This window comes from Pristis pectinata, chromosome 2 (genome assembly GCF_009764475.1).
Source record: "Pristis pectinata isolate sPriPec2 chromosome 2, sPriPec2.1.pri, whole genome shotgun sequence".
Lineage (NCBI taxonomy): Eukaryota > Metazoa > Chordata > Chondrichthyes > Rhinopristiformes > Pristidae > Pristis > Pristis pectinata.
In genome coordinates, this window is record NC_067406.1 from 19,315,038 (window position 1) to 19,342,870 (window position 27,833).

The 27,833-nt window shown below is 42.3% G+C and overlaps 1 protein-coding gene across 1 annotated transcript in view; it reads left to right on the forward strand.

Annotated features, from left to right (window-relative positions):
* The window catches only part of polr1a (RNA polymerase I subunit A), a 119,283-nt gene that overhangs the window by 30,025 nt on the left and 61,425 nt on the right, over positions 1-27,833 (forward strand). The window contains exons 11-19 of the mRNA XM_052009559.1: positions 803-973; positions 7,144-7,266; positions 12,377-12,604; positions 14,809-15,063; positions 16,255-16,446; positions 19,844-19,993; positions 22,049-22,232; positions 24,146-24,228; positions 26,703-26,861. Of these exons, the coding sequence (XP_051865519.1) occupies positions 803-973; positions 7,144-7,266; positions 12,377-12,604; positions 14,809-15,063; positions 16,255-16,446; positions 19,844-19,993; positions 22,049-22,232; positions 24,146-24,228; positions 26,703-26,861 (1,545 nt within the window). The remainder of the gene's footprint in view (positions 1-802; positions 974-7,143; positions 7,267-12,376; positions 12,605-14,808; positions 15,064-16,254; positions 16,447-19,843; positions 19,994-22,048; positions 22,233-24,145; positions 24,229-26,702; positions 26,862-27,833) is intronic.

The following is a 27,833-nucleotide window of genomic DNA, read 5'->3' on the forward strand; positions in this document are numbered from 1 at the left end:
TCTCCATGCCTTTTGTTTTCTCCACCCTTTCCCATTCTCTGTTCCTAAGACATTTGATTTCTAACTTTTCCTTGAGTCAGATGGAAGATCACTGACCTGAAATGTTACTTGTGTTTCTCCCTCCATAGAAATTGCCTGACTTGCTAGTCATTTCCAGAAATAAAAACAGAAGATGCTGGAAATACTCACTAGGTAGGTAACATCTGTGGAGAGAGAAACAGAGTTGATGTTTAAGGTCAATTTCTTTTCAAATGAAACTCCACTCCTCCTGTAAGTGATCCAATATGTTGAAGATACTGAGAGAATGGAGAAACACTATTCTTATTGCATTCTGAGATCTATACTTCAGGCTGTGGTCTTGACCTCTCTTTTCCTCAATAGCACTGACTCAGTCTACCTCAAAGCTGTCTTGGTTAGTTCTGATGTCATCTCATTGACCCAAACATTAACTCTGTTTCTTTCTGCACAGATGGTACCTGACCTACTGAGTGTTTTCAGCAATTTCTGTTTTTACGGAAGGAAATTTATCAATTCATGCCACTCATGTGCCCCTTTTTTTTTCACAACTATCTACTAAATTTGTTCAGGCCAGTACTGAAGCTAGCTTTTTATTATAAGTGTATTCAATCAACTGTATTTAACCAGTTTGTGATTTAATCTCATGTCATGCTCTAGATTAACTGTCAAGTAAAGTAAATGTTACACTACCATACCACTTGAAGTGAGAGAAGACAGAGGAGGATGTATGCACAGAAGAAAAATGATGCACTTCATTATAAGCACTGTACTGTTGAACTTTCAGGTAGAAGACACTCCATCCAGGATGGACCTTGCCTTCTTAGCTGGTATTTCTGGACAGACGCTGACAGACAAACTCTACAGTGCCTGGATATACCTTCAAAGTCACGTTAATATTGTTTTTGACAGTGACATGGATAAGCTGATTACTGACAAGTTTCCAGGTATTCGACAGGTAAGCTAGAGGTTTAATCTTGGTTGCATTCTGCTTTGTTCTTGTTTATCCATTTAATTGGATTATTGCTCATTTCCACTGTATGTGGCGTTAAGTTATTGCATTGTTTAAACTTCTCCCAACAGACTACGTTACTTAATCATTTTGGTAACTGTAACCTTCAAAGGCCCATCTGTTTTCACTGTTATTTAAAACATTAAGATTGTAGCGAGCCTCAAAGTTAGGGGTCAGCCATTCAAACTGAGCCAAAAAGAAATTTCTTCACCCAGAAAGCACATAATGACTTTTTGGAATTCTCCACCCAGTGGTGCTGTGGAGGGTCAGTTGTCAAGTGTGTTCAAGGGGGAAATTGATAGATTTTTGGATATTTTGGAGTGTGGGGTTAGTGCAGGGAGGTGACGCTGAGGGGAAAAGATCAGCCATGATCCTGTTGAATGGCAGAGCAGGTGTAAAGACCTGAATGCCCTACCCCTGCTTCGACTTAACTATTAGCATAACAGCATAACAACATAACTATCAGCAAGATAATTGCCTGAAATAAATTAATTGACACGTTCAGACCAAAGTCACATTGGTAATGGTCAATGCTTATTAAATTGGGAGTTGCATCAGTGCATAGAATTATGGTCCCTTTTTTGTGCTGCTTGATTCTCCTCTTCCTCGTTATGGAATACCTTTGTTTAAAGAAGCATAGCAATCGTTTTTGTTTTTGGAGGGAATGTTTTAATGATGATGCACTCTTTATGAGATCCATAAAATTCCCTTGGCTTGTAAAGATTCCACAAGTCTCTTTAAAAAGAATCTGTGCCAAGTGCTTCCTGTCTGTTCTAAAATTTATCATGTATTGTAAAGTGAATGTTTAAGTGAAGGTAGTCAGAATCAAATTTATTATCACTGACATATGTTGTGAAATTTGTTGTTTTGCGGCAGCAAGACATAAAAATTACCATAAATTATAAAAATAAATAAATAGTGCAAAAGAGGAATAATGAGGTAGTGTTAATGGGTTCATGGACTGTTCAGTAATCTAATGGCAGAGGGGAAGAAGCTGTTCCTGCAATGTTGTGTGTGGGTCTTCAGGCTCCTGTATCACCTCCTCGATAGTAGTACTGTGAAGAAGGCATGTCCCGGATGGTGAGGGTCCTTAATGATGGATGCCGCTTACTTGAGGCACCACCTGTTGAAGATGTCCTCGATGGCAAGGAGGGTTGTGCCTGTGATGGAGCTGGCTGAGTCTACAACTCTCTGCAGCCTCTTTCGATCCTGTGCATTGGAGCCTTCATGCCAGGTGGTGATGCAACCAGTCAGAATGGTCTCCACTGTACATCTGTAGAATTTTGCAAGAGTCTTTGGTGACATACCAAATCTCCTCAAACTGCTAATGAAGTAGAGCTGCTAGGGTGCCTTCTTCATGATTGCATCAATGCGTTGGGCCCAGGATAGATCCTCTGAGGTGTTGACGGTCAGGAACTTGAAATGGCTCACCCTTTCCACCGCTGACCACTCAATGAATACCGGTGTCTGTTCTCGCGACCTCCCCTTCCTGAAGTCCGCAATCAATTCCTTGGTCTTATTGACATTGACTGCAAGGCTGTTGTTGCGACACCACTCAACCAGCCGATCTATCTCACTCATGTACGCCTCCTCGTCGCCATCTGAGATTATACCAACGACAGTGGTGTCATCGGTGAATTTATAGATGGCTTTTGAGCTGTGCCTAGCCACACAGTTGTGAGTGTAGAGCAGTGGGCTAAGCACGCATCCTCGAGGTGCGCCTGTGTTGATTGTCAGCAAGGAGGAGATGTCACTACCGATCCGCACTGACTGTGGTCTCCTGATAAGGAAGTTGAGGGTCCAGTTGCAAAGGCCCATGTTTTGAAGCTTGGTGATTAGTACTGAGGGGGTAATGGTGTTGAATGCCGAGCTGTAGTCAATAAACAGCAGCCTGATGTATATCCTGCCTGGTTTGTACTGTATTGGCTGTTCTCTAACTACTAAGGATCACATGTATATGGTAGAGCGAGTGGTCACTTAGCCCCACCAGTCCATGCTGCCATTTGATCTCCATTTGTGTTTCCTCTTGTATCTATCAGAGCAGCACATTTCCCTTCTTACCCATATGTTGGTCCAGCCTGTCGTTAAGGCATTTATTCTTTTCGCTTCAGCCATTTCCGTTGAAAGTTCCACATTCAGAGGTTTCTTCTCAATTCCCCCTATTAGAATTCTCGGTGATTATTTTTATGTTCCTCCCCTCAGGTGAAAGCATTCTCTTCATATCAATTTTTTTTATGACGTTAGAGACCTCTGTTTGGTCATCCCTCTTTCCTGAAGAGCGAAAAATCCCAGTCTATTAATCCTCTCCTGCTGCTGTTCTTGTATATCTCTGCACCATTGCTATTGCCAGTATATCATTTTTTATACAATGATGACTAGAATAGTTCACAGTACTGAGAGTGGTCTAACTTTGCTGGTGGAGGGACAAACATGGAGGAACATTTTAGGCTCATTGATCCTGGGTAATGAAGGGCTGAAGAAGTTAGCGATTCTCATCTAGTGATCCCTGCTGGCAAGCTACATGCTTGGACAATGGATGATGATGCATGGTTTGGATCATTTGAAATGTGTGAAATAGATGAAATCTAGTACTGAAAAGTGTGAAATGAAACACTCTGACAGAAAATACAGGGGTGACAATAGACACTAAATGGCACAGTGCTGAAGGATGTGTCATGACAAAGGGACCTGGGTGAATTCATGCATAAATCTTTGAAAATGGCAGTGCATATGTTGAGTGTGTGGTTAGTAAAGGGTATTTTGATCCTGGAATTCATAAGCATTGAACAAAAGCAGGAAAGTTGTATTGTACCTTCATTCAGTACTGGTTAGGGCACTCCTGGAGTATTCCATCCAATTCCAGTTGCCTGACTTCAGGAAAAATGAATGTTCAAGGGAAGGTGCAGAAAAGATTAAGTGGACTGGTTGAAGGGATGAGGCATTTCTATTCCAATGTTAGACTGGAGAAGCAGTTTTATCCTTGAGCAAAAAAAATTTGTAAAGGGAAACTTTTCACTTCAGTAGATGGCTCAACGACCAGAAGACATGAATTTAAAATTTTGCGCAATAGATACAAAGGAAATTGAGGAAAATCTATTTTTAGTAGAGAGTAATTATGATCTGGAACCTACTGCTTGTAAGGTTGGTGGAAGCAGAGCTTGTGTCATATTCACAAGTACTTGTATGCAGGGGTACAATGAAAAGCTTACTTGCAGCAGTATCACGGATACACAGCATCAGATGAGCAACATTCACAAGAAAGACATAAATTATACACAATTTTTACAAGAAAGGACACAATTAGAACAAAAAAAGACCATTGTAGTGCAAAGGGATCACGGTCATAGTGTTGCTGAACTCTAGTGATTAGGGTTGTGCTGGTTGGTTCAAGAACTGAATGGTTGAAGTGAAGTAGCTGTCTGTGGGACTTTGGGCTTCTGTACCATCCTGCCTGATGGTAGCTGCGAGAAGATGGCTGGCCCAGATGGTGGGGATCTTTGATGATATTGAAGCTTTTGAGGGTAAATAATATTCAGGGTTTTTTGGGGTGGGGGGGTGGCATTGAGGGGGGAATGGGTCTGATGGCATTGCCCTACTAGAAGCTGACACAGACTCGATGGTCTCCTGTGACGTAATGATTCTCTGAGTCTATTCCTTGTTTCAGTGGCTGAGTGGGGCTCTTACATTCAATGGCATCCCATCTCTGAGTCCCTACCATCAATATCCCTGGGTGCCACCTTTGGCCAGAAACTCACTGGACTCACCACATAAATGCCATGGCTACAAGGACAGGTCTGAAGCTGGGTACCTTATGGCAAATGACTCGTCTTGCAGCCCAAAGCCATTACATTATCAACAAAGAAAAAGGCAGGAGTGTGATGGAACACTCTCCACCTACCCAGATGAATGCAGCAATAGCAGCTCTCAAGTTTAATAACATCCAGGCCAAAGCATCCTCCGTGATTGTTTTACATTCACCAGCTTGTATATTCCTTCGTTATTGGTGCACAGCAGGTACAGAGTACACTATCCACAAAATGTACTGCAGTCCTCACCTTGGTTATTCCCACAGCACCACCTAAAGTTATCACCAAGTCAAGGGTAGCAGGTGCATGAGAGCACCATCACCTGCAGATTTCCCTTCAAATCATGCACCATCCTGGAGCTCCCTACGCAGAACAATTAGTAAATTGGTTTATTATTGTCACATGTACCAAGGTACAGTGAGAAACTTGTGCATGCCATCCATACAGATCAATTCATTATAGCAGTGCACTGAGGTAGTACAAGGGAAACTAACAACAGTATGCAGAATAGTGTTACAGATAAAGTGCAGTGCAGGTAGACAATGAGGTGCAAGGCCGTAACGAGGCAAATTGTGAGGTCAAGAGTCCATCTTATACTAGGGAACCATTTCAATAGTCTTATAACAGCAGGATAGAAGCTGTCCTTGAGCCTGATGGTACGTGCTTTAAGGCTTTTGTATCTTCTGCCTGATGGCAGGGGGAGAAAAGAAAATGTCCGGGGTGGGTGGGGTCTTTGTTTATGCTGGCTGCTTTACTGAGGCAGTGAGAAGTTTAGACAGAGTCCATGGAGGGGAGGCTGGTTTCTGTGATGTGCTGGGCTGTATGCACAACTCTAGTTTTTTTTGTGGTCCCGGGCAAAGCAGTTGCCATACCAAGCCGTGATGCATCCGCATAGGATGCTTTCTATGGTGCATTGATAAAAATTGGTGAGGATCCAAGGGGACATGCCAAATTTCTTTAGCCTTCTGAGGAAGTAGAGGCACTGGTGAGCTTACATGGCTGTGGCGTTTACGTGGTTGGACTAGGACAGGCTATTGGTGATGTTCACTCCAAGGAACTTGAAGCTCTCAACCCTCTTGACCTCAGTGCCATTGATGTAAACAGGTGCATGTACACTGCCCCCTTTCCTGAAATCAATGACCAGCTCTTTTGTTTTGTTGATGTTGAGGGAAAGTTTGTTGTCATGACACCACGTCACTAAACTCTCTATCTCCTTCCTGTACTCTGACTCATCATTATTTGAGATTCGACCCACTATGGTGGTGTTATCTGCAAACTTAAAGATGGAGTTAGAGCAGAATCTGGCCACACAGTCGTGAGTATATAGGAAGTAGAGTAGTGAGCTGAGGATGCAGTTTGTGGGGAACCGGTGTTGAGAATAATCGTGTCAGAGGTGTTGCTGCCTATCCTCGCTGATTGCGGTCTTTTGGTCAGGAAGTCAATGATCCAGTTGCAAAAGAGTCCCAGGTCTAGGATTTTGGGGATGAGTTTGCTTGGAATTACAGTTTTGAAGGCAGAGCTGTGGTTAAGAAACAATAGTCTAACTAAGAAATTTGGCATGTCCAGATGCTCCAGAGATGAGTGTAGGTCCAGGGAGATGGCATCCTCCATAAACATGTCTTGGCGGTAGGTGACTTGCAGTGGATTGAGGTTGCCTGGGAGGATGCATGCCATGACCATCCTCTCGAAGCGCTTCATGATGCTGAATGTCAGAGCCACTAGGTGGTAATCAAGAGTACTTTCACTGGATGGGCTATAGAAGTTCAGGAAAGTGGCCCACCCATCACCTTCTCAAGGGTAATAAGTGGTGACCTTGCCAGCAGTACCCAGATCCCAAATTATGAATTTAAAAAATCTGGCCCTTAGCACCCACACTGCCATTCTGGAAATTCATTGCTGATCCTGCGCATCCACTTCGGAGCCAAATCCTGTTATCCTCTCGTTTCCTTCCAAAGCACTGAATATGCTCAACAGCTGAGTCTCCCCAGCCTTCTGGTAAGGAATTGTTTGAGTGAAGAAAGTTTTCCACAATGGTTGAACCTTCATCCTGGGATCTTGCCCTGCAATACTAGACTCTCCAGCTGGAGGAAGCAAGCTCTATCCTGCCAATACTTCTTGGGGGTGGCTGGTTACTGCATGTGGTTTGAAAAAGCATTGTGTGGTTCATGACAAAGATACTAATTAGGTCAAGCACCAGAATTATACCCAGCATTTGAGGTGGTGATGCAAAATGAAACCAGATTAATGTATTATTTGTAAGTGTGATGTGAGATTTCTGGTCTCTAATGATTGGACTTTTCATAAATTCAGATCCTGGAAAAGAAGGAGGGTCTCTTCCGCAAGCACATGATGGGGAAACGTGTGGATTACGCTGCCCGTTCAGTCATCTGCCCTGACATGTACATCAACACCAATGAGATCGGTATCCCAATGGTAATGTATTTAGATATGACCTGGTAGACGGGCACTGCTTGTAAACCTTTCTTTGGTTCATGTTTGCTTTGTGGTGAATTAAGATGTCCGGGGAGTAGAAGGGTGAGGATTTTCCATGGAAAAACAGACTGAACAATGAAATGTAGTCTTGAGTCTGCAAAAAATCCTGTCTATTAAAATTAAAAATGATTCATTGAATCATCATGAACAAGTAGTTCTGAATATCATGACTAAAATGAAATGCCAGTAGAGGGAGCTTTGTGCTTCTACGAGCCTTCGACATCCTCATAACAATTCTATTCAGTAAACAGCTTCAAGTATGTGAGAAGTTCATCAGTCTACTCTCTCTAACTGTACAGCTGCATTTTTGAGTGTGCATAGTCTTCCCTCTCCCAGTAAATGATTCCAAATATACAACATTTAAAGAAATAATTTATGATCTTTTTCAAGTTTGTATTTTGCTGCCTTAAAAGTACACCATATTATCCTGCTTTCTTGCCCAATTTTAAGAATGATTTTGGATAATCTTGTAAAATGCCAAGTCAGTTCACTCCACGGAGTAGCAAGGAATGGCTGTATGCAGTGGATACAGTAAAGACCACAGGTTGGCATTGGTGTTAGGGACTTGTGTTCCACCCCTAGCCATTGCAGCACAGCCACAAGAATGGCAATCTCCCACAGTGGGTTGGAGGAGGAACACCTCGTATTCCGCCTTGGGAGTCTCCAACCTAATGGCCTTAACATCGCTTTCTCTAACTTCCAGTAACCCCGCCCCTTCTTCCCCAAGCCCCCCCTCCTTTGTCTTCCCTTATTGTCATTGGCACCCTTCCCCCACCTTGATGACCTGCCTATCTCTTCTCCTCCCCTCCCTCATCCTTTATTCTATGGTCCACTGCCATCTCCTATTGGATTTCTTTTCTTCAGCCCTTGGCCTCTTCTACCTATCACCTCTCAGCTTATTACATCTTCTCCCCCCCCTCCCTCCCCCACCCACTACCTTCCTGCTCTCACCTGGACTTGCCTATCACCTGATCTTGCCTCTCCCCTGCCTGCGTGTACTCCTCCCCCTCCCCCCCCCCCCCCCCCCCCCCCACCACCTTATTCTGGCTTCTGCCCTCTTCCTTTCCAGTCCCGATGAAGGGTCTCGACCCGAAACATCGACTGTTTATTTCCCTCCATGGATGCTGCCTGACCTGCTGAGTTCCTCCAGCACTTTATGTATTGTTCCAGAAACATCCAGCATCTGCAGAATTTCTTTATCTCAATTTTGTAAGTATGTCCTGTTAACAAAATCCAACCCAGCTATGAACCTACTCGATCACTAGCAAAATGATGCAGAAGGTTGCCAGTAATGCCCATATTAGCCCACATGTTGGTGCTCAGTTCATTTTTGTTTTGAGGATCACTTTTGTTCAGGCCTCATTCCTGTCTTGTTCTGAAAGTGTATACGAGAGGAGCCTCGTCATCTCAACCCAGGGCTGTGGGAGTTCCTCGGGTCATTGTCCTAGGCCCAGTCATCACCATTTGCTTCGCTTGGGGATGTTTGCTTTGATTTCACATTTCAGTTCCACATGAAACTCCTCAAATATTGAAGCAGGCTATGCCCATGTTCAAAAAAGATTGGACAATGTCAGGCATGCATTGATAAGTTTTAAGTAACAAGTATATTAAGTGGAAACGGGTAACTAGAGAGAGAATAGGGCCCCTCAAAGACCAAAAGGGGCACCTATGTGTGAAGCCATAGGAGTCCTTAATGAATATTTCTTCTCTGTTTTTACCGTGAAGAAAGATGGGACTTCGAAACTAGGAAAAGTAAATGGTGAGGTCTTGGGGATAATCTGTATTATAGTAGAGGAGGTGCTGGATGTCTTGAAAGGTATGAAGGGAGACAAATCTCCAGGGCCTGACCAGGTATATCCAAGAACGCTGAGGGAGGCTGGAGATGAAATTGCAGGAACCCTGGCTGAGATACTTGCATCATCTTAGCCATGGGTGAGGGGCCTGTAGACTGGAGGGTGGCTAATGCTGTGCTTTTATTTAAGAAGGGCAGCAAAAAAAAAACCTAGGAACTATAGACCAGTAGGTCTAACATCTGTTGTAGGTAAGTTACTGGAGAGGATTCTGAGGGATAAGATGTGCATACATCTGGAAAGACAGGGGTTGATTAGAGGTAGTCAGCATGGCTTTGTGCATGGGAGATCATGTCTTACGAATTAGATTGAATTTTTGATGATGTGATCAAGAGAGTCTATAGACATGGTTTATATGGACTTCAGCAAGGCCTTTGATAAGGTTCCACATGGTACGCTGCTCTGGAAGGTTAGATCGCATGGAATCTAGGGAGAGCTGGCTAATTGGACACAATTGGCTTGATGGTAGAAAGCGGGGTGATGGTGGAAGGTTGTTTCTCAGACTGGAGGCCGTGACCAGTGGTGTGCCTCTGGGGTCCGTACTGAGCCCACTGTTGTTTGTCGTCTATATCAATGATTTGGATGAGAATGTACGAGGCATGGTTACTAAGTTTGCAGATGACGCTAAAGTAGCTGGTATAGTGGACAATGAAGAAGGTTATCAAAAACTACGGGGGGATCTTGTTCAGCTGAATAACTGGGCCGAGGAATGGCAAATGGAGTTTAATTTGGATAAGTTCGAGGTGTTGCATTTTGGAAAGTCAAATTCAGCTAGGACCTTCACAGTGAACGGCAGGTAGTATAGAGGGACCTCTATTCTATGTTGTAGAATTGAGGGACCTTGGAGTACAAATACATGGTTCACTGAAAGTGGAGTCACAGGTAGACAAGGTGGTGAAGAAGGCTTTTGGCATGCTGGCCTTCATCAGTCAGGGTATTGAGTATAAAAGTTGGGAGGTTGTGTTGCAGTTGTACAGGATGCTGGTTAGGCCGCATGTGGAGTATTGTGTTCAGTTTTGGTCGCCCTGCTTACAGGAAAGGTGTTATTAAACTGGAAGGAATGCAGAAAAGATTTACAAGAATGTTGCCAGGAGTGAGGGACTGAGTTATAAGGAGAGGTTGGACAGGCAAGGACTTTATTCCTTTAGAGCACAGGAGACTGAGAGGTGATCTTATTAGAGGTGTATAAATCATGAGGGGCATTGATAGGGTCAATGTGCACAGTCTTTTTTCCAGAGTTAGGGAGTCAAGAACTACAGGGCATAGATTTACGGTGAGAGGGGAAAGATTTAACGGGAACTTGAGAGGCAACTTTTTTTTACACAAATGGCAGTATCCATGTGGAGTGAGCTGCCAGAGGAAGTGGTTAATGTGGGTACAGTACCAACTTTTAAAAGACAGTTGGACAGATACATGGATTGGAAAGGTTTAGAAGGTTATGGGCCAAACGCTGGCACCTGGGACTGGCTTGGTTGGGGCATCTTGGTCAGCATGGACCAGTTGGGCCAAAGGGCCGGTTTCTGTGCTGTATAACTCTATGAACACTCGATGAATTTTGCCCCAAAAGTCCCAGGCTATTATTACTTTCAACAAGGGAGATCTTGATAACTTTCTTCTGACATTCCATGGCATTATCCTCTCTTGGTTCCTATGTTACCTACTTTATGGGGTTCATCATCAACCTGAAATGCAACTGCATTAATATAAATATTGCAGTCTCAAGGGTGGGTCAGAGTCTTGGTCTTCTGCAGCGAGGATTCACCTCCTGCCTTCTCATGGTCCTTCTAGTACCCACAAAGTATGAATGAAGAGTGTGATGGAATAGTTTCCTCCTGCCTGTAGGTGTTCAGCTCTAGAAACGTTCAATGAGCTTGACACCCTCCAGACGACAGTGGACTCTTTATCGGTGCACCAGACTCCATAAACATCCAATCCCTCCCTCAGTGCTTTGATCTTACAGGATACATTGTCAAAATTTGCCAAGGCAACTTTGGCAGCAACTTCTGAACCTGTGGCCCCACTACCCAGAAGGGGAAAGGCAGGTCACTAGTTGCCCACCAATCTGAACTGGATGCATCACCGTTCCTTCATTGTCACTGGATACAAGTTTCACTTAATCCCTGTTAAAGACTGTGTGAACACTGTCATTGTGTGGTCCGTTGTAGTCGCAGAAGGCCCACAGCCAATATCTTGAGGGCAGCTGGTGGCAATGAGGACAATCTGAGAATGATTTATAATTAAAATAAAACACATCCAATACTGTCTGCTCCTTTTTATTTACTAATGCAGTCCTATTAATTTATGTGTATAGAAAAACTGCAAATGCTGGAAGTACTCAGCAATTCAGACAGTGTCAGTGGGGAGAAAGAGTTAAAGTTTAATGTCGGAAACCCAAGAGACCGCAGATGCTGGAATCTGGAGCAAATAACAATCTGCTGGAGGACCTTCCATTGGAACTAGGCACTTTTATGTTGCAAGGCACCAAGTTCCCCAGGTTTCCAACATTTATCCCTGAATCAACATTACCAAGAGAGATTAATTGGTGCTTTATCTCATTCCTGTTTATAGAATTGTGATGTGTGCAATTTGGCTGCCTTGCCAAACTATAGTGATAGCAGATTTTAAGTTAAATTTGCAGAATTTGGCCAGATGTTTCATGAGTTCGGATTGACAGCTTTCTGACTGGATTGCATAAATAAAATATATTTATTTCTTTGTAATCTGTGTAGAGTTGAAGAGTGTTCCATTAGTGAATGTTACTGATGTTTGGCAGTTGGCCCTGTAGATGCCTGAGACTGGGCAAGTTTTTGTTGTCGGACTTGCAGCTGCCTTGTAAGACAGCTGAATAGCTGTGTCTGAAGCCACTTTATGCCAAGAGTTAACGGACACAAATTTCAGCTTGAAATCTCCACTCTCCTATTGCCAGTGTGGACAGCTGACTGAAGCTTTTCAAAGTCTCTCTTGCAATGCTACCAGTGAGGGATTCAGAGAGATGATATTTAAGGAAGATTCAGCCTGCTTTTAAATTGGTTTGCACTGAGCTGCATGAAATAGTTAATGTGTTCAATCTGCTTTAAATAGCCTGTTTGTAATTGTTCCATTCAATGATGACTCACATTTTTCCAGCATGGGTGTGCTCTGGGTGGATGTTAATAGTAGTGTGTGTCTAAATTACTTTTTCTGCCCTTTTGTTTTTGTAGGTCTTTGCTACAAAACTGACTTATCCTCAGCCAGTGACACCTTGGAATGTGCAGGAGCTGAGGCAAGCAGTGGTAAATGGGCCAAATGTACATCCTGGGGCTTCCATGGTCATCAATGAAGATGGAACCCGCACTATTCTGAATGCAAGCAATGCAAGCCAGAGAGAGGCCATTGCCAAGCAACTACTGACACCCAGTACTGGCGAGCAGAACTTGGGGATGAAAATTGTAAGTGGAGGTCATTGGAACTGAAAGCAGGGTAGCTGGAATAATAGAGACACAAGACACTGCAAATGCTGGAATCTGGAGCAACAAACAATCTGCTAGAAGAACTCAGTGCGTCGAGCAGCATCTGTAAGAAGAACAGAATTGTCAATGTTTTGGGTCAAAACCCTGCATCAGGACCCGAGTCCCCAAACGTTGACAATTCCTTTCCTCCCACAGATGCTGCTTGACCCACTGAGTTCTTCCAGCAGATTGTTTGTAGGTGGAATAATATTTGATTTTATTCCTGTGGCATAAAGGAGCAACTGTCCACACGATGTTGACATTAGAATTTTTTGATGGCCCAGAAAGCCACTGGATTGTGTCAAAAATAGCACGATAGTGTTTCACCCACAAAATGTTGGAGGAACTCAGCAGATCAGGCAGCATCTATGGAAGGAAATAAACAGTCGACGTTTCGGGTCGAGACCCTTCATCAGGACTGGAAAGGAAGAGGGCAGAAGCCAGAATAAGAAGGTGGGGGGGAGGGGAAGGAGCACAAGCTGGCAGGTGATGGGTGAGTCTCCAGGTGAGGTGGGGGGGGGGGGAGGTATGAAAGGGAGTGATATAAGAAGCTGAGAGGTGATAGGTGGAAGAGGCAAAGGGCTGAAGGAGGAGGAATCTGGTAGGAGTGGACAGTAGACTATGGAATGAAGGGAAGGATGTGTGGAATGAGAGGGAGGTGAGGGCAGGTTGTGAGGGTAGGGTGGGCACAGGAATGAGGTAAAACAAAGGTGGGGGGGTGGTGGAGACAGAGGGGAAAACTGCGCCACCTTTGCACGTGGCCTCCCCGCCGCCGGGGTAGGTTCCAGAAGTTAGAGAAGTCGATGTTGATGCCATCAGGTTGGAAACTACCAAGGTGGAATATGAGGTGTTGTTCCTCCAACCTATCCCCTCTCAGCTTCTCACATTATTCCCTTTCATCCCCCATCCACCTACCTTCCCCCTCTCACCTGCCACCTTGTGCTCCTCCCCCCACCTTCTTATTCTGGCTTCTGCCCTCTTCCTTTCCAGCTCTGATGAAGGGTCTCGACTCAAAATATCGACTGTTCATTTCCCTCCATAGATGCTACCTGACCTCCAGCATTTTGTGTGTGTTGCTTCAGATTCCAGCAGCTGCAGAATCTCTTGTCTCTGTAATGTCTCACCACCTTCTTTACAATGCTGTCCGTGTCAATGGTGCTGTTATCAAGGTTTAAATCTGATTCCAGAGATTTCTCAGTCTTGGTGCTCCTCTGCACAACTGTCAGAGATGCTGACTTTTGGATGAGATATTAAACTGAGTATCAGGCTTCCCCTTCTGGTGGTTGCAACCAATACTATGGTATTGAAAAGTATCTACTCCTTAATTAACACTATTTTAAAAAAAAACAGATTGTCTGCTCACTATCATATTTCATTTCACAAGATCTTGTGAAGAGAATGCTGCATTTCTCAGGTTACAATAGTGACTCCAGTGTTCATTGGCTGGGATTGGTTTACAGAAGCTCAGAAAAGGATGTGAAAGGCACTATATAAAATCAAGCCTTTTTTTCATACAGGGTGTGATTTTTGTAGCATGGAAGGAATGAGCAGTATCAAGTTATTACAGCTAAGAATGCATGAGAGATGTATGAAATAAGCTGCCAGAGGAAGGGGTTGAGGCAGGTACAATAACAACATTCGAAAGACATTTGGATGAGTACATGGATAGGAAAGGTTTAGAGGGATGTGGGCCAAATTCGGGCAACTGGGACTAGCTTGGTGGGTACCTTGGTTGGCATGGACAAGTTGGGCCAAAGGGCCTGTTTCCATGCTGTATTATTCTATGGCTCCATAGGACAGAGAAGATCTAGAATATCTGGTTTCCTCAGGCTATCTCAGAAATGGTGACTCTTTGTTTCCTGCCTTTCCTCTTGGTCATTACATAGCAGTTGAATGCTGAAGTGTCCTTTGGAATCTGAAAAGGTCTGGATAATTGTCCACAGGCATTGTGGCCTGCTGGATTGTTCCAAATGGGGCGGAATATTCATCTTCTGAGTAGAGTGTGTGGAATAGTGAGGCCAAGAACATCAGCGCTTCCCTAGGAATGGAATCCTCAGAGACCAGAGAAGTTCTGCTGCTGTTCTTGCGTGTCTTTATAAGTTGAATAACGGAACAATGAATTAATACAGTACTATTTCTAAAAGGTGTGCCGACACGTTAAGAATGGTGATGTTCTGCTGCTGAACCGCCAACCCACTTTGCACAGGCCTTCCATACAGGCCCATCGGGCGCGGATCCTGCCTGGAGAGAAGGTCCTGCGTCTTCACTATGCGAACTGCAAGGCCTACAATGCTGACTTTGACGGTGACGAGATGAACGCTCATTTTCCGCAGAATGAACTGGGACGAGCAGAGGCCTATTTGCTCGCTAGCACTGACCAACAGTATTTGGTTCCCAAGGCAAGTACTTGATTGTCAGCCAGTAAATTAAGAAAATTATCCTCTGATTTCCTTGAGGCTTAAACTTTACCATTTTGGGAAATGGACGCCATACAATTTCCCATCCCTGACATTGTTTTGTGTGCATCTTGTCGATAAGGCACTGACTCTCATTGTGGCATGCAGACTATCGCCTGTATCTGGCCTGAGCGTACATTCTCAGTCCTTCCTACTGATATGAGGTAGGGTGGTGGAGGGGAGGAAAGTCGATGCATACTCCATTTGAACCCAATCCTACTCTCACCTGATGGCACATTTCACAACATTTTGTTTTCCTCTCTTGCTTTTCCTCCCGTCTTTCTTGAGGTGGTAATGCATTGCCATGGAATTATTTCTCTGACCCCTTATCAGTTTTCATCTCTTCATTGCTGACCAAATTATGCTGGAAAGATGTAGCTTTGAGGAACTATTTTTTGTGAGTGGATGCAATTTGTCACATACTTAACCGTCTACTAATTACTTTGTGGTAAAAATGTTCTGATTTGTCAGTGCATGGGCCTCCAGCTGTTTCTGCATCTGCACTGCTCTAAGTTCGGCTCTCCATCATCCCTGTTCTCATTGACTTCAACATGTTTCCTGTCCTGCAGTGCCTTGGTTTTGAAATCCTCCTTGCCCTCTTTAAAAATCCTTCAGTGTGCGCACTCTGTGGTCTTAGCCTATATACCCTCGTCTTGAGACCAGCCCATCCTTGTATTCCAAGTTGCAATGCAACCTCTCCATCCATCATTGGTGGCTGATTCTTCATGTACTGATGCTTTGTACTTGGGATCACTTCTCTAAACCCCTCCTCTTTGTTTCATTTCATCCTACCTTCAAAACCCAGAATCTAGTATTCCCTTGTGAATTGTACTTCATCCCTTTGTTCAGGGTCCAGCACTCTCATCACCACTTCTGTGGGGCATTTCATTATGTTAGTTGTACATGCTGCTGCTGAAGTCCTTTGCTGCAATATCAGAATGTTTTATTTACTCTGAACGTTGGCTGCAGCATTAATTTTCATCCTGGTATCTCTAGGGTATTGACTTTAGTCAGAATACTTTTCTTGCACTGTGCTATGGATTAAGAGGATTTTGTTCTTCTGTGTTTTGGACCTTCCTGTGGTAATCTCAGCAGTTATGAAATATGAACCGCTCTTTGATTATTTTCCACTAGGACGGGAAGCCTCTGGCGGGTTTGATTCAGGATCACATGGTCTCTGGTACCAGCATGACCATCCGCGATCGTTTCTTCACACGGGAGCAGTACATGGAACTTGTCTACCGGGGTCTTACGGACAAAAGGGGGCGTGTGAAAACCCTTCAGCCAGCAGTGATCAAACCTTGTCCACTCTGGACTGGAAAACAGGTGATTTCATTAGCCATCAAACAGTATCAATCAGAAACAGAAACTAATAAAAGATAATTTATTTTTATGTAACTAATTAATGCACAAGTAATACCTCCTGACCCTACTCACAGTCCTCAAGTTCTGACAATGAAACCATTAAAAGGATTTTAAATTTTTATTATTATTATAACTACTACCTGTTTTAGAGTTTAGGGAGTAAAAGGTAAAATCAGTTTAGTTTAACTGGAGGATATCACTGACCTTGATGCAGTGTTTCTGGCAGAGACATGTGATGGAGTGGGTAGTCTTCTAAAAGCACCACATCAATCTCCTGGCTCCCTTTCAGCTCCCTTTGCACACTAATGAGGGTAAACCATTGAGGTCTTAATCTGTTCTTTCATTCTGTTGGATTGTGGTTTGTCAGTAACTGAACTTCCTTCTTAAACACTCTTGCTTAATAATGTCTTGTATTTTGTTTAATTCCAATACTTCCTCTCAGTCTCTTCCTCTAAAAATGTTTGTTAGTTTAAGCACTGTGTGGCAAAAAGTAAGCAGGGAGTTGGTTAGAACCCAGAGCCTGTTTTACATTTCTGGACAGACTGTATGTTCTTGACTGCTTTCATTTGAATTTATCGCAAGTGTTTTATCGCAAGCGTTTTTTTTTGACCTCGTGCTATTTTCACTGTCCCCTGACAAAGTTAGGGAGAGTGATTGGGAGAATTTCCTGGGTTACTTTTCTGACTAGCAGTGCTGCTGTCTGTAAGGAATTTGTACATTGTCCCTGTGTCTGTATGGGTTTGCTCCAGTTTCCTCCCACATTCCAAAGACGTATGGGTTAAGAAGTTGTGGACATGCTGTGTTGGTGCTAGAAGCTTGGTGACACTTGCGGGCTGGCCCCAGAACACACAATGCAAAAGATTCATTTCACTGTGTGTTTCGATGTATGTGTGACTAATAAAGATATCTATGCAGAGCTTTAATCTAGCTGCAGTGGACAGATTCTGATTGGTTTTTGTAATAAAGGAGGTGCTCTTGCTGTGAGCCAGTACTTTATGCTCCCTGATAGCTATTGTATTTCAGCACTGCTTGAAAAGACTTGGCAGCAATTTACACTTCTGCTCTGAACAAGAAAAAATGTCAACAGGGTGGGTTTGGCATAGTTTCTTGTTCACAGCTTCCCACAAAAGAGCACCACTTTGATTGCGGTTTTAGGTTAAAAAGAAGTGGGTGTCAGAAATGATAAATGTAAGAGAACTATAGTAAAGGAGTTAGTTTAAGTCGGTCACAAAGCACTGATGGCAGAGACTGAAAATTGCCTTGTCATTTAGAGTCATAGAGTACTACAGCACAGAAACAGGCCTGATCTTCTGCCTAGTCCGAACTACCTGCGCCTGAACCATATCCCTCCAAACCCCTCCCATCCAAGTACCTACCCAAACTCCTCTTAAAAGTTACAATTGAACTCACATCTACCACTTCTGCTGGCAGCTCGTTCCACACGCATGCCACCTTCTGAGTGAAGAAGTTTCCCTGCAGATTCCCCTTGATTATTTTACCTTTCAGCCTAAACCTATGTCCTCTAGCTCTAGTCTCACTCAACCTTAGGGGAGAAAGCCTGCATGCATTCACCCTATCTATACCCCTCATAATTTTGTATACCTCCATAAGATCTCCCTTCATTCTCTTGTGCTGCAGGGAATAAAGTCCTAACCTATTCAACCTTTCCCTATAACTCAGGTCCTTGAGTCCTGGCAACATCCTTGTAAATTTTCTCTGCACTCATTCAAGCTTATTGATATCTTTCCTGTAGGTAGACGACCAGAACTGCACACCACCTTAGATAAAATTATAAGAGGAACAGAAATGGTGGCAGAAAGTAAGGAACTTTTCCCACAATAGGGTATCACAAACAAGAGGGCATAGGTTTAAGGTGAGAGGAAAGCATTTTAAAGTGGATCTGAGGGGAAAGTTTAGTTTTTACACAGAGCATGGTTGATGTGTAGAACGCGCTGCCAGTGGCCAAGAGATCCATTCTATTTAAATGGAAGGACCCTATACCCCCTACCACATTTCAATGGTTTTCTCAAACTATAACATGTTTAAACTGAGAAAAAATTAGGAGTGGTATTGTTGATCCTTCGCTTAAATTTGAGTAAGTTTGGAGTCCATTTATTCAATATTTCCATATGATATAAGCAGACCTTTTTCAAATTCCTTTCAATAACCTTTGAATACAGAGGAGCGGAGCTAACGACATAATTTTTTTTAACCGAAGAAATATCAGTCCAGTTTTTTTTTGAAGTTTTTGGTTTGCTTTTGTTTATTATTAAACTTTTTTTTTGATTTGGCGGTTTTCTTTTCATATAATCAAATTTCTTTTCAATTTTTTTTTGTATCATGTTCACTTAGCAAGAGAGCGGGAGGTCCAGATTACATATTTTACTCCTTGTGAGTATAAATTAACTGTTATTATTGTTATCCCAATCTCTTCGCATCATATGTATAATCATTTATGTTATGTATATTAATTTGAAATTCAATAAAAAGATGGAAAAGAAAGAATGCGCTGCCAGAGGAAGTGGTGGAATCAGATACAATTACTACCTTTTAAGGGACATTTAGACAGGCACTTGAGAAAGCAAGGCATAGAAGGATATGGATCTACTGCAGGCAGATGGGATTAGAGTAGATGGGCAAAAAAATTGGCATGGACGTGGTGGGCCAAAGGGCCTGTTTCTGTACTATGACTCTATAAGGTTGATAGGGCAATGGTCATAAAGAGGGCAAGAATGCAAGAACAAATTCAGGGTAAATCTAGTCACTCAGAGACTGGGCTGTTGAGAGTGATCCCAGCAGGGTTCTCTGATTTCCTGCTCCTTCATGTTGAATTAGCTGGTCTCTGGTTTATGCTGGGTGCTACTTCTGACCTCTGCCTCCCTTCACAAGGGGAATTTGGGGGAGTTGAGCACAATTGGAGTTCTTTGATGTTGAAAGGTATTTTGTGGCCCAGACTGAATAGTGCACCTGTGTAGGGATTAAATGAGGGCAGGTTTGGGCTCGACTGTGAAACCATCCGCAGTCAATAAATCTCTGTCTTTGAATGTTCAGGTGTACATGAGCAATAGTTGCTTGATCAAGATAAGGGAATGGTGCCTGCTATTCTTTGAATTATTATTTGAGCTATAATAGTTACATTAAGAAAATGAACAGAAAATTGGAATGGGAAAAAAATATGTACATTGCAACCCTGCTTGAACTGAAATAACATAATGGAGGTGAGTGGCCCTGATAGTATTGTTTGCTCTGAAAATAACAAATGATGTGTAATTATCACACCATGTAATAATATTTAAATTGTCACTGGTTTATTTCCATTTCTTTCATTCTGTACTTCAACATATTGCTGTCTATTCAGGTTGTTTCTACGTTGCTGATTAATGTAATCCCCAAGGATCAAGCACCACTGAACTTGATGGGAAAATCTAAAATCAGTTGGAAGGCTTGGGTTAAAGAAGCTCAACGCTTGGTGATAAACGTAGATTCAGAATGGATGTCTGAATCCAAGGTATGTTTCAACAGGATTTTGCAATCCTTAAATCAATTTAAAGTCTATCCAGAGTTGTCACAGCTCCTTTGGCTCAGGGGATATCAAACAGGAGCCTCAGAGACTGAGGAGAGACCTGGTGGAAGTTTATAAAATTATGAGAGGCATAGATAGAGCAGATGGTCAGAATCTTTTTCCCAGGGTAGAAATGTTGAATATTAGAGGGAATAGCTTTAAGGTGAGAGGAGGAAGGCTTAAGGGTGATGTGCTGGATGTTGATGTTTTTACCCAGAAGTGCGTGGCACGTGGTGGTGGAGGCAGACATGATAGAGGCATTTAAAAGGCAGGCAGATGAATATGGAGGGATGTGGAACATGTGCAGGCAGCTTTAGTTTAATTTGGCATTATGATCAGAATCAGGTTTATTATTACTGACGTGTCGTGAAATTTGTTGTTTTGCAGAAGTAGTACAGTACAAGGCATAAAGGCATAAAAATTACTATAAGTTACAAAAATAAATAAATAGTGCAAAAGAGGAATAATGTGGTAGTGTTCGTGGGTTTCATGGACCGTTCAGAAATCTGATGGCGGAGGGGAAGAAGCTGTTTCTGAATCCTTGAGTGGAACTTGCTGAAATAGAGCTGCTGCCCAGGATCCCCTCCTGTGGTTGCTCCATACTGGCACTTGCTTGCCTCTGATGCGGAGAACCAACGTTGTGCCCCTCAGCGTCCAGGGTTCCAGTGCCAACAGCAGGGCTTTTTCCTAAAATGCCTTTTGAGTATCGGCAAAGCCCTGCTCCCAACTTTGGCATCTGTAAAAAAAAAAGTTGAGGGTTATTATTGCTCTCAGAAATGTAAAACAAACTACCTTAATTGAAGAAAATAACTTCTAAAGTTTTTTTTAGCTTTTTAATTATCCACATACATACAATAACACAAGTAATTAAAGTGAAATAATTTTGGAAAAGGGAACTTGCTTCTCGCTTTGCCTCCTAAGTCTTTGCCTCACAAACCCCATTGAACTCAAGGGAGTCTTGTATCTTGCACCAGGTCTGATCTGATACAAGATCCAAGAGGCTTTTTTTTCCTATTTTCTCCACAACTCCCCAATTTGATCCTGGGGGTTCCCAGCAAGATATGGGTCTATCGCCAGACCCAGCGCAGAGTGAACTGAAAGCTTCACCCTTCTGATCTGTCAACGTGCCCCAGACTGCAAGGCTAAGGAGTCATTGCCAATTAAATTAGACTAAATGGCACCGGATCCATAATCAGCAAGTTTTGAACCTTTTAAGTCTGTAAAAAGGAAGTTGACGGAAATCACACTGACCTTTTGAGGTTTCAAACACTGGCTATTTCAATACAGTTTGAGATGTCTTACAAGACAAATTTTCCTCCCATTTGAGTTAGTCACTTTATCATTGCCCTTTTGACATTGTTTGTTGGGAGGGGCATTCAGCTCATGGGTAGTTTTTAAGTATTTTTTTCTACTTGAAAATTATGGGAAGGCACTTAATAAATCTCCACTTGCTCTTTCCACTCGAGTGTAATTCAAGACAATGCTTGACGAGACAAGTCATCCAGCATCAGAATTCTGTTGTTGAAAATATTCTTACTGTGCAAAATCTGCCATGTTGTATCAGACTGGTTTAGTTCATTTCCTGCAACCAACAAGTGCCCTGACTTTGAGCTGCCGGACAATAGCACAGCTCTTCTTTAAGCCAAGACCCTATCTTCCTAGATCCAGTGAGATTTTCTCAGGGGCAGGGAGTTTTGTGTGATGCTGTCAGCATTCCTTGCTCGATTAACCCCATCAAAGGTTAGCTAATTACTTGCCCCACAGCGTTTGCCTCTTTGTTAGTTACTGCAAAGAATTAATTCAGTGTGAAGCACCTTGGGACATTTCTTAAAGTCATGCTGAAGTGACATGTTAACTCAAGTTCGTTCTTTCTTGATGTTTCTTATTAAATGAACGCATGTTTTCACACAGCTATAACTAATGTAGCAGAATATGACTTCATTGTGATTACTGAATTGCTATGATATGAAATATTTATGCAGGTTTTCTTTTTAATGACAGGTTGTTATTCTGGAAGGAGAGTTGCTGTGTGGTGTTCTGGACAAAGCTCACTATGGCAGTTCAGCCTATGGTTTGGTCCACTGCTGTCAGGAGCTGTATGGTGGTGAGACTAGTGGAAAACTATTGACCTGTTTGGCACGGCTCTTCACTGCTTACCTGCAGCTGTACCGGGGATTTACTTTAGGTAACAGATAATTTGCTGTACAATTCTTACACTATCTCCCTACTGTACTCTTTAATTCTTTGGTCCAAATGGACCGTTATTTTTAGATCTTTATATTAAAGTGCTTTGTCATCCATATATACTTAAAGGGATGTACCCTTCTAGAAATTCCAACACAATAGCTGGATCCTCCTGAATGTATACTGACCTCCTATTCAACATCTTAGGGGAAACATCCCACAAAGAAAGAATTGACATTTGGTCAGATTGGTGGGACTTCAAATATAGGAAGTAGATCAATAAAAATAGTTATTTAAATAAAATATGCAGTATACTTCTGTTTAAAAATATTGGTGGAAAAACATCACCTCAATTTCTTGGAGCCATTCGAGAAAGTCCCAGACATGAAGCTATTGAAGTGGATCAAAACTCATAGAAATTGTAGATTAGGTAACTGGGAAGTGATGGAAACCAGCAAGGATAAAGGTCAATAAGCTGACAGGCAAATGTTTGGAAGCTTTATAATCAGATTTTGAACATTTCCTGAATTCCTTTAAGATTATTGTATGCCATGAATGTACAAATTAGGAACAGGTGAAGGCTACTAGGCCCTCTGGCCAGTTCTGCCAATTAATAAGATCATGGATAATCTATTTGTAACCTCAGCTCTACACTTCCAAAGACTTGTAACCCTTTGCCAGAAATAACTTCACCTCATCTCTTAAGTAGGTAACCCCTTATTTTTAAACAGTGGTCCCTAGTTCTAGATTCTCCCACAAGAGGAAATGTTTTCTCTGTAGCCATTCTGCCAAGACCTCTGAGGATCTAAGTTTCAATCAAGGCTCCTCTCATTCTTCTGAACTCTAGCAGCCTGTCCAACCTTTCCTCATGATACAGGGTATCCATTCCAGGTATTAATCTAGTAAACCTTCTCTGAAATGCTTCCAACACACTCTTAAGTTTTTTAATAAGACAACCAGTACTGTACACAGTTCTCCAGATCTAATCTTTCCTCTATTTGCCAGATCTTTTTCCACTTACTTAATCCACTTATATCATTTTTACTGTCTCTTCTCATCCTTTTCACACTTTCCTACCTATCTTTGTGTCATCAGAAAATTTAGCAACCATACCTTTTGGTGCCTTATTTAAGTTACTTATATAAATTGTAAAACATTGACGCTCTAGCACAGATCCCTGTGGCATATTATTCGATACATGTTGCCAATAAGAAAAACACTCATTTATGCCTGTTCTCTGTAGGGGTTCGACTTGAAATGTCAGCAATTCCTTCCACTCCCACAGATGCTGCTCAACCCACTGAGTTCTTCCAGCAGATTGTTTGTTGCTCCAGATTCCAGCATCTGTAGTCTCTTGTGCCTCCATATGCCTGCTCTCTATTTCCTGTTAGCCAGTCAGTCTTTTATCTATACCAGTAGATTACTTCCTACATATTGAGTTTTTATTTTCCACAATGAATTTTAATGCAACATCTTATTAGAGTCACACAGTCATTAAATGTCTTCTGGAAATGTAAGCTTTTGTACATCCACTTGTTTCTCCTTTCCAAATTTTGCTACAGGTGAAACCTTGTAAATGAAAGTGTGTGGAAGTTAAACATTGAGTTTAATTTGTTAAATTGAAATTGCTTTGTAATTTGATGCATTGTACGTGTTTCCAATGTACTTCCAAAGAATTCCATTACACCTCGTGCTTTATGGCTTCCTGAGGATGCAGTAGGATACAACATACAGATTCATCTTTGGATGCAATAGGTTCCTCTTTGTGAAGAATTTCAAGTGGAAAGTTTTTTTTTGGAAATGTTAAAGTCTGCTGCAGTATCAGAAAATGTTCTCTTAAATGATTTTATGTCAAAAGCTTTCAATCATATGAATGTTGATATTTCCTAAACTTTAATTTTCTTTAAAATTTAGATGTTGAGGACATTCTAGTGAAGCCCAAGGCAAACGCAAAGCGACAAAAGATCATTGCACAATTGGCACAGTGTGGAGCCAAGGTAAACCTATTATTCATATCCAACAGGACAAGTTGCTAAATGGTGGATAAGCTCAAGGTCAAAATCGAAGTAGAGTTTATTGTCATAATGAGGTGAGTGAAAAGTCAAAGTGGAGTTTATTGTCATGTGCACAAGTACATGTATGCACAGGTGCAATGAAAAACTTAATTGTAGCAGCATCACAGACATGTAGCATCAGATACGCAACATTCACAAGTAAAACATAATTAACAAAATAACTTTGACAAAATTTTAATGATGGATGTTGCCTTCTTGAGGCGGCGCCTCATGTAGATGCTTTCAATGGTGAGGAGGGATGTGCCTGTGATGTATTGAGCTGAGTCCACTACTCTCTGCAGCTTCTTGCATTCCTGTGCATTCGAATTGCCATACCGGACCAAGATGCAACCAGTCAGGATACTTTAAACAGTACATCTGTAGAAATTTGGGCACATCACCTTCTCGCAGCTACTTTTGGGCAGGAGGTACAGAAGCGTGAAATCCCACACCACCAGCTACTTCCCTTCAACCATTTGGCTTTTGAACCAACTTGCACAACCCTAATCACTACCTCAGTATAGCAACACTTCGACCACTTTGCATTGCAGTGGATTTTGTTTTTTTTTAGTTCTAATTGTGTTTTCTTGTAAAAAAAAATGTGTATAATTTATGTTTAATTCATGTTTTTCTTGTGAATGTTGTGTATCTGATGCTGCACTTGCAAGTTTTTCATTGCACCCGTGCATACATGTACTTGTGCATGTGACAATAAACTCGTCTTTGTCTTTGATGGGGATCTCTGATGATAAATGTTGCCTTTTGGAGGCAGTGCCTCATGCAGATACTACTGACGGTGGGGACAGATGTCCCATTGACATATTGGGCTGAGTCCACTACTCTCTCTGCAGATTCTTGTGTTCCTGAGCATTCTAATTGCTGTACCAGACCATGATGCTTTCAATGGTAAAATTTCGTTTATTTATAATCACAGGTCAAATTCCATAGTAAAGGGATAATTTTGATGGGTAAGTCATGTGATCTGGAATGTGAAGTGGGTTAAGTAGTTGCTTAGAAGACAAGTTCTATTATTCTGCTGTGCTGAAGGTGAGAAAAGAGAGGAAATGTTGTCATTTTCACCATGCCAGCACTACCGCTAGATGAAAGAATGATGTGGCTACATATCTCAGAACCCATCTTCAACTTGAATTCTTAATTTAACCACGTGCCTCAGTTCATATTTTGAGACTTTTTGCTCTGCCCTCTTCAAAAGAATGTCTTTCTGGATGTTTGATGTCAAAAACTGATTATAATGCTCTAGCTGGGTCCTGGTCAAAATTCTAGAGCTACGCAACAGACATGGCAGGAAGATTTCCTTTGCTATACATCTGAAGAAATCAGACAAGTATTCCAGGAAGTGTTGCCCCACTTGTGCTTGTATTATGGTAAGCCAATGACACTTTCAGTCATGGGTCTGAAACTACTGGTGTAACACTTTTTCTCTATTACTAGTTGTGAAGGGCATGAAGAAAGATACGCTGTCCAAGAATGAAGTCCACTTGAGAGGTGCAGGGGTAGTGGTGTCAGGATTTGGGGGTCAATGGAGGGAGAGGCTTGGATGCCCGATATTGTGTAGGGGGTGGAGATTGTGGGGCAGGGGGTTTCCTGGGCATTGCAAGGTCTGGTCCATTGGTGAATTGGGCATTTGGTTGAATGAGGGTGGTGGGGATATGTTAGAGCCAGGGGCAGTCTGGGAATAGCAGGTTTGGGACTTTAACTCAGTGAAGTCCCAGGCCTGCACAGCATTCTGAAATATGGATCCATCAAGACAGACAGTGGTCCCTTCCTGGGACAAATTTCTCCTGTTCTAATAGAAGTATTGAACGGTTCCCTTATACAATGAGATGAACTATGACTTCACGATCTACCTTGCACCTTATTGCACTGCACTTTTCTCTGTAGCTGTGACACTTTAGTCTGTACTGTTATTGTTTTTACCTGTACTACTTCAATGCACTCTGTACTAACTCAATGTAACTGCACTGTCTAATGAATTGACCTGTATGATCGGTTTGTAAGACGAGCTTTTCACTGTACCTTGGTACAAGTGACAATAATATACCAATATGGGGGATGGCAACACAAGGTATATCTAACCTTGAAATTGTACCAGGCATAGACCAGGAAGCGTCTGTCAAATTTCCAGAATGCCTTGAAATGGTCAGTTTTGTGTTTCATTCCATTCAGAATACACTTTCACTCGAGTTGCATAGAAATTAATAGCACAACATGATTGTTTTTCTAGACCTTTTTGAGTTTTATCTGAAGTAGCAATGTGAGGAAATTATACCCAAGGTTTTTGTGCTGCAAAAGGCATGCATGTAAGAGAGAAAGTAAGTTATATATTTATTGCTATATGTCATGTGCACTAATTGTTACATAGAAACTTAACTCAAGCATGTCTATCTTGTCTTTAGGCCATCCGAAATGCTTTTAATTTACCAGAGTCTGCTTCGTGTGAAGAAGCTCAGGATAAATGGCAAAATGCTCACCTCAGTAAAGATCCCAGGGACATGAATGTGGTGGATCTGAAATTTAAAGAAGAAGTGAATCAGTACAACAACCAGATCAACAAGGTCTGAAATGAGGGAAAAAATAGTGCTTTTCTTTTGTTATTGGTAAATGTTTGTTCTGTTGGAGGCAGTAGTGATGATTGCTCCAGAATGCAACATTTCCTATGCTTTTCACTCAGTATTAGTTTTGGCAATGGGGTGGATAGCTTCTAAAGAGTGAAGTTTCATAGAACATAGAACATCAAACACTACAGCACAATACAGGTCCTTCGGCCCACAATGTTGTGCCGACATTTTATCCTGCTCTAGGGTCTATCTAACCCTTCCCTCCCATATAACCCCTTATTCTTTCTATCATTCATATGTCTATCTAAGAGTCTCTTAAATGTCCCTAAAGTACCTGCCCCCACAACCTCTGCAGGCAGTGCGTTCCATGCACCCACCACTCTCTGTGTTTAAAAAAAAATTATCCCTGACATCCCTCTTGTACCTTCCTCCAATCATCTTAAAATTATGACCCCTTGTGTTAGCTATTGTTGCCCTCGGAAAAAGTCTCTGACTGTCCACTCAATCTATGCCTCTTATCATTTTGTACACCTCTATCAAGTCATCCTCCTCCTCTCCAAAGACAAAAGCCCTAGCTCACTCAACCTATCCTCGTAAGACATGCTCTCTAATCCAGGCAGCATCCTGGTAAGTCTCCTCTGCACCCTCTCTAAAGCTTCCACATCCTTCCTATAATGAGATGACCAGAACTGAACACAATACTCCAAGTGTGGTCTGACCAGGGTTCTATAGAGCTGCAACATCACCTCACGGCTCTTGAACTCAATACCCCGACTAATGAAGGCTAACACTCCATACGCTGCCTTAACAACCCTATCGACCTGCATGGCAACCTTGATGGATCTATGGACGTGGACCCCAAGATCCCTCTGTTCCTCCACACTGCTAAGAGTCCTGCCATTAACCTTGTATTCTGCCTTCAAATTCAATCTCCCGAAGTGTATCACTTCACATTTATCTGGGTTGAAC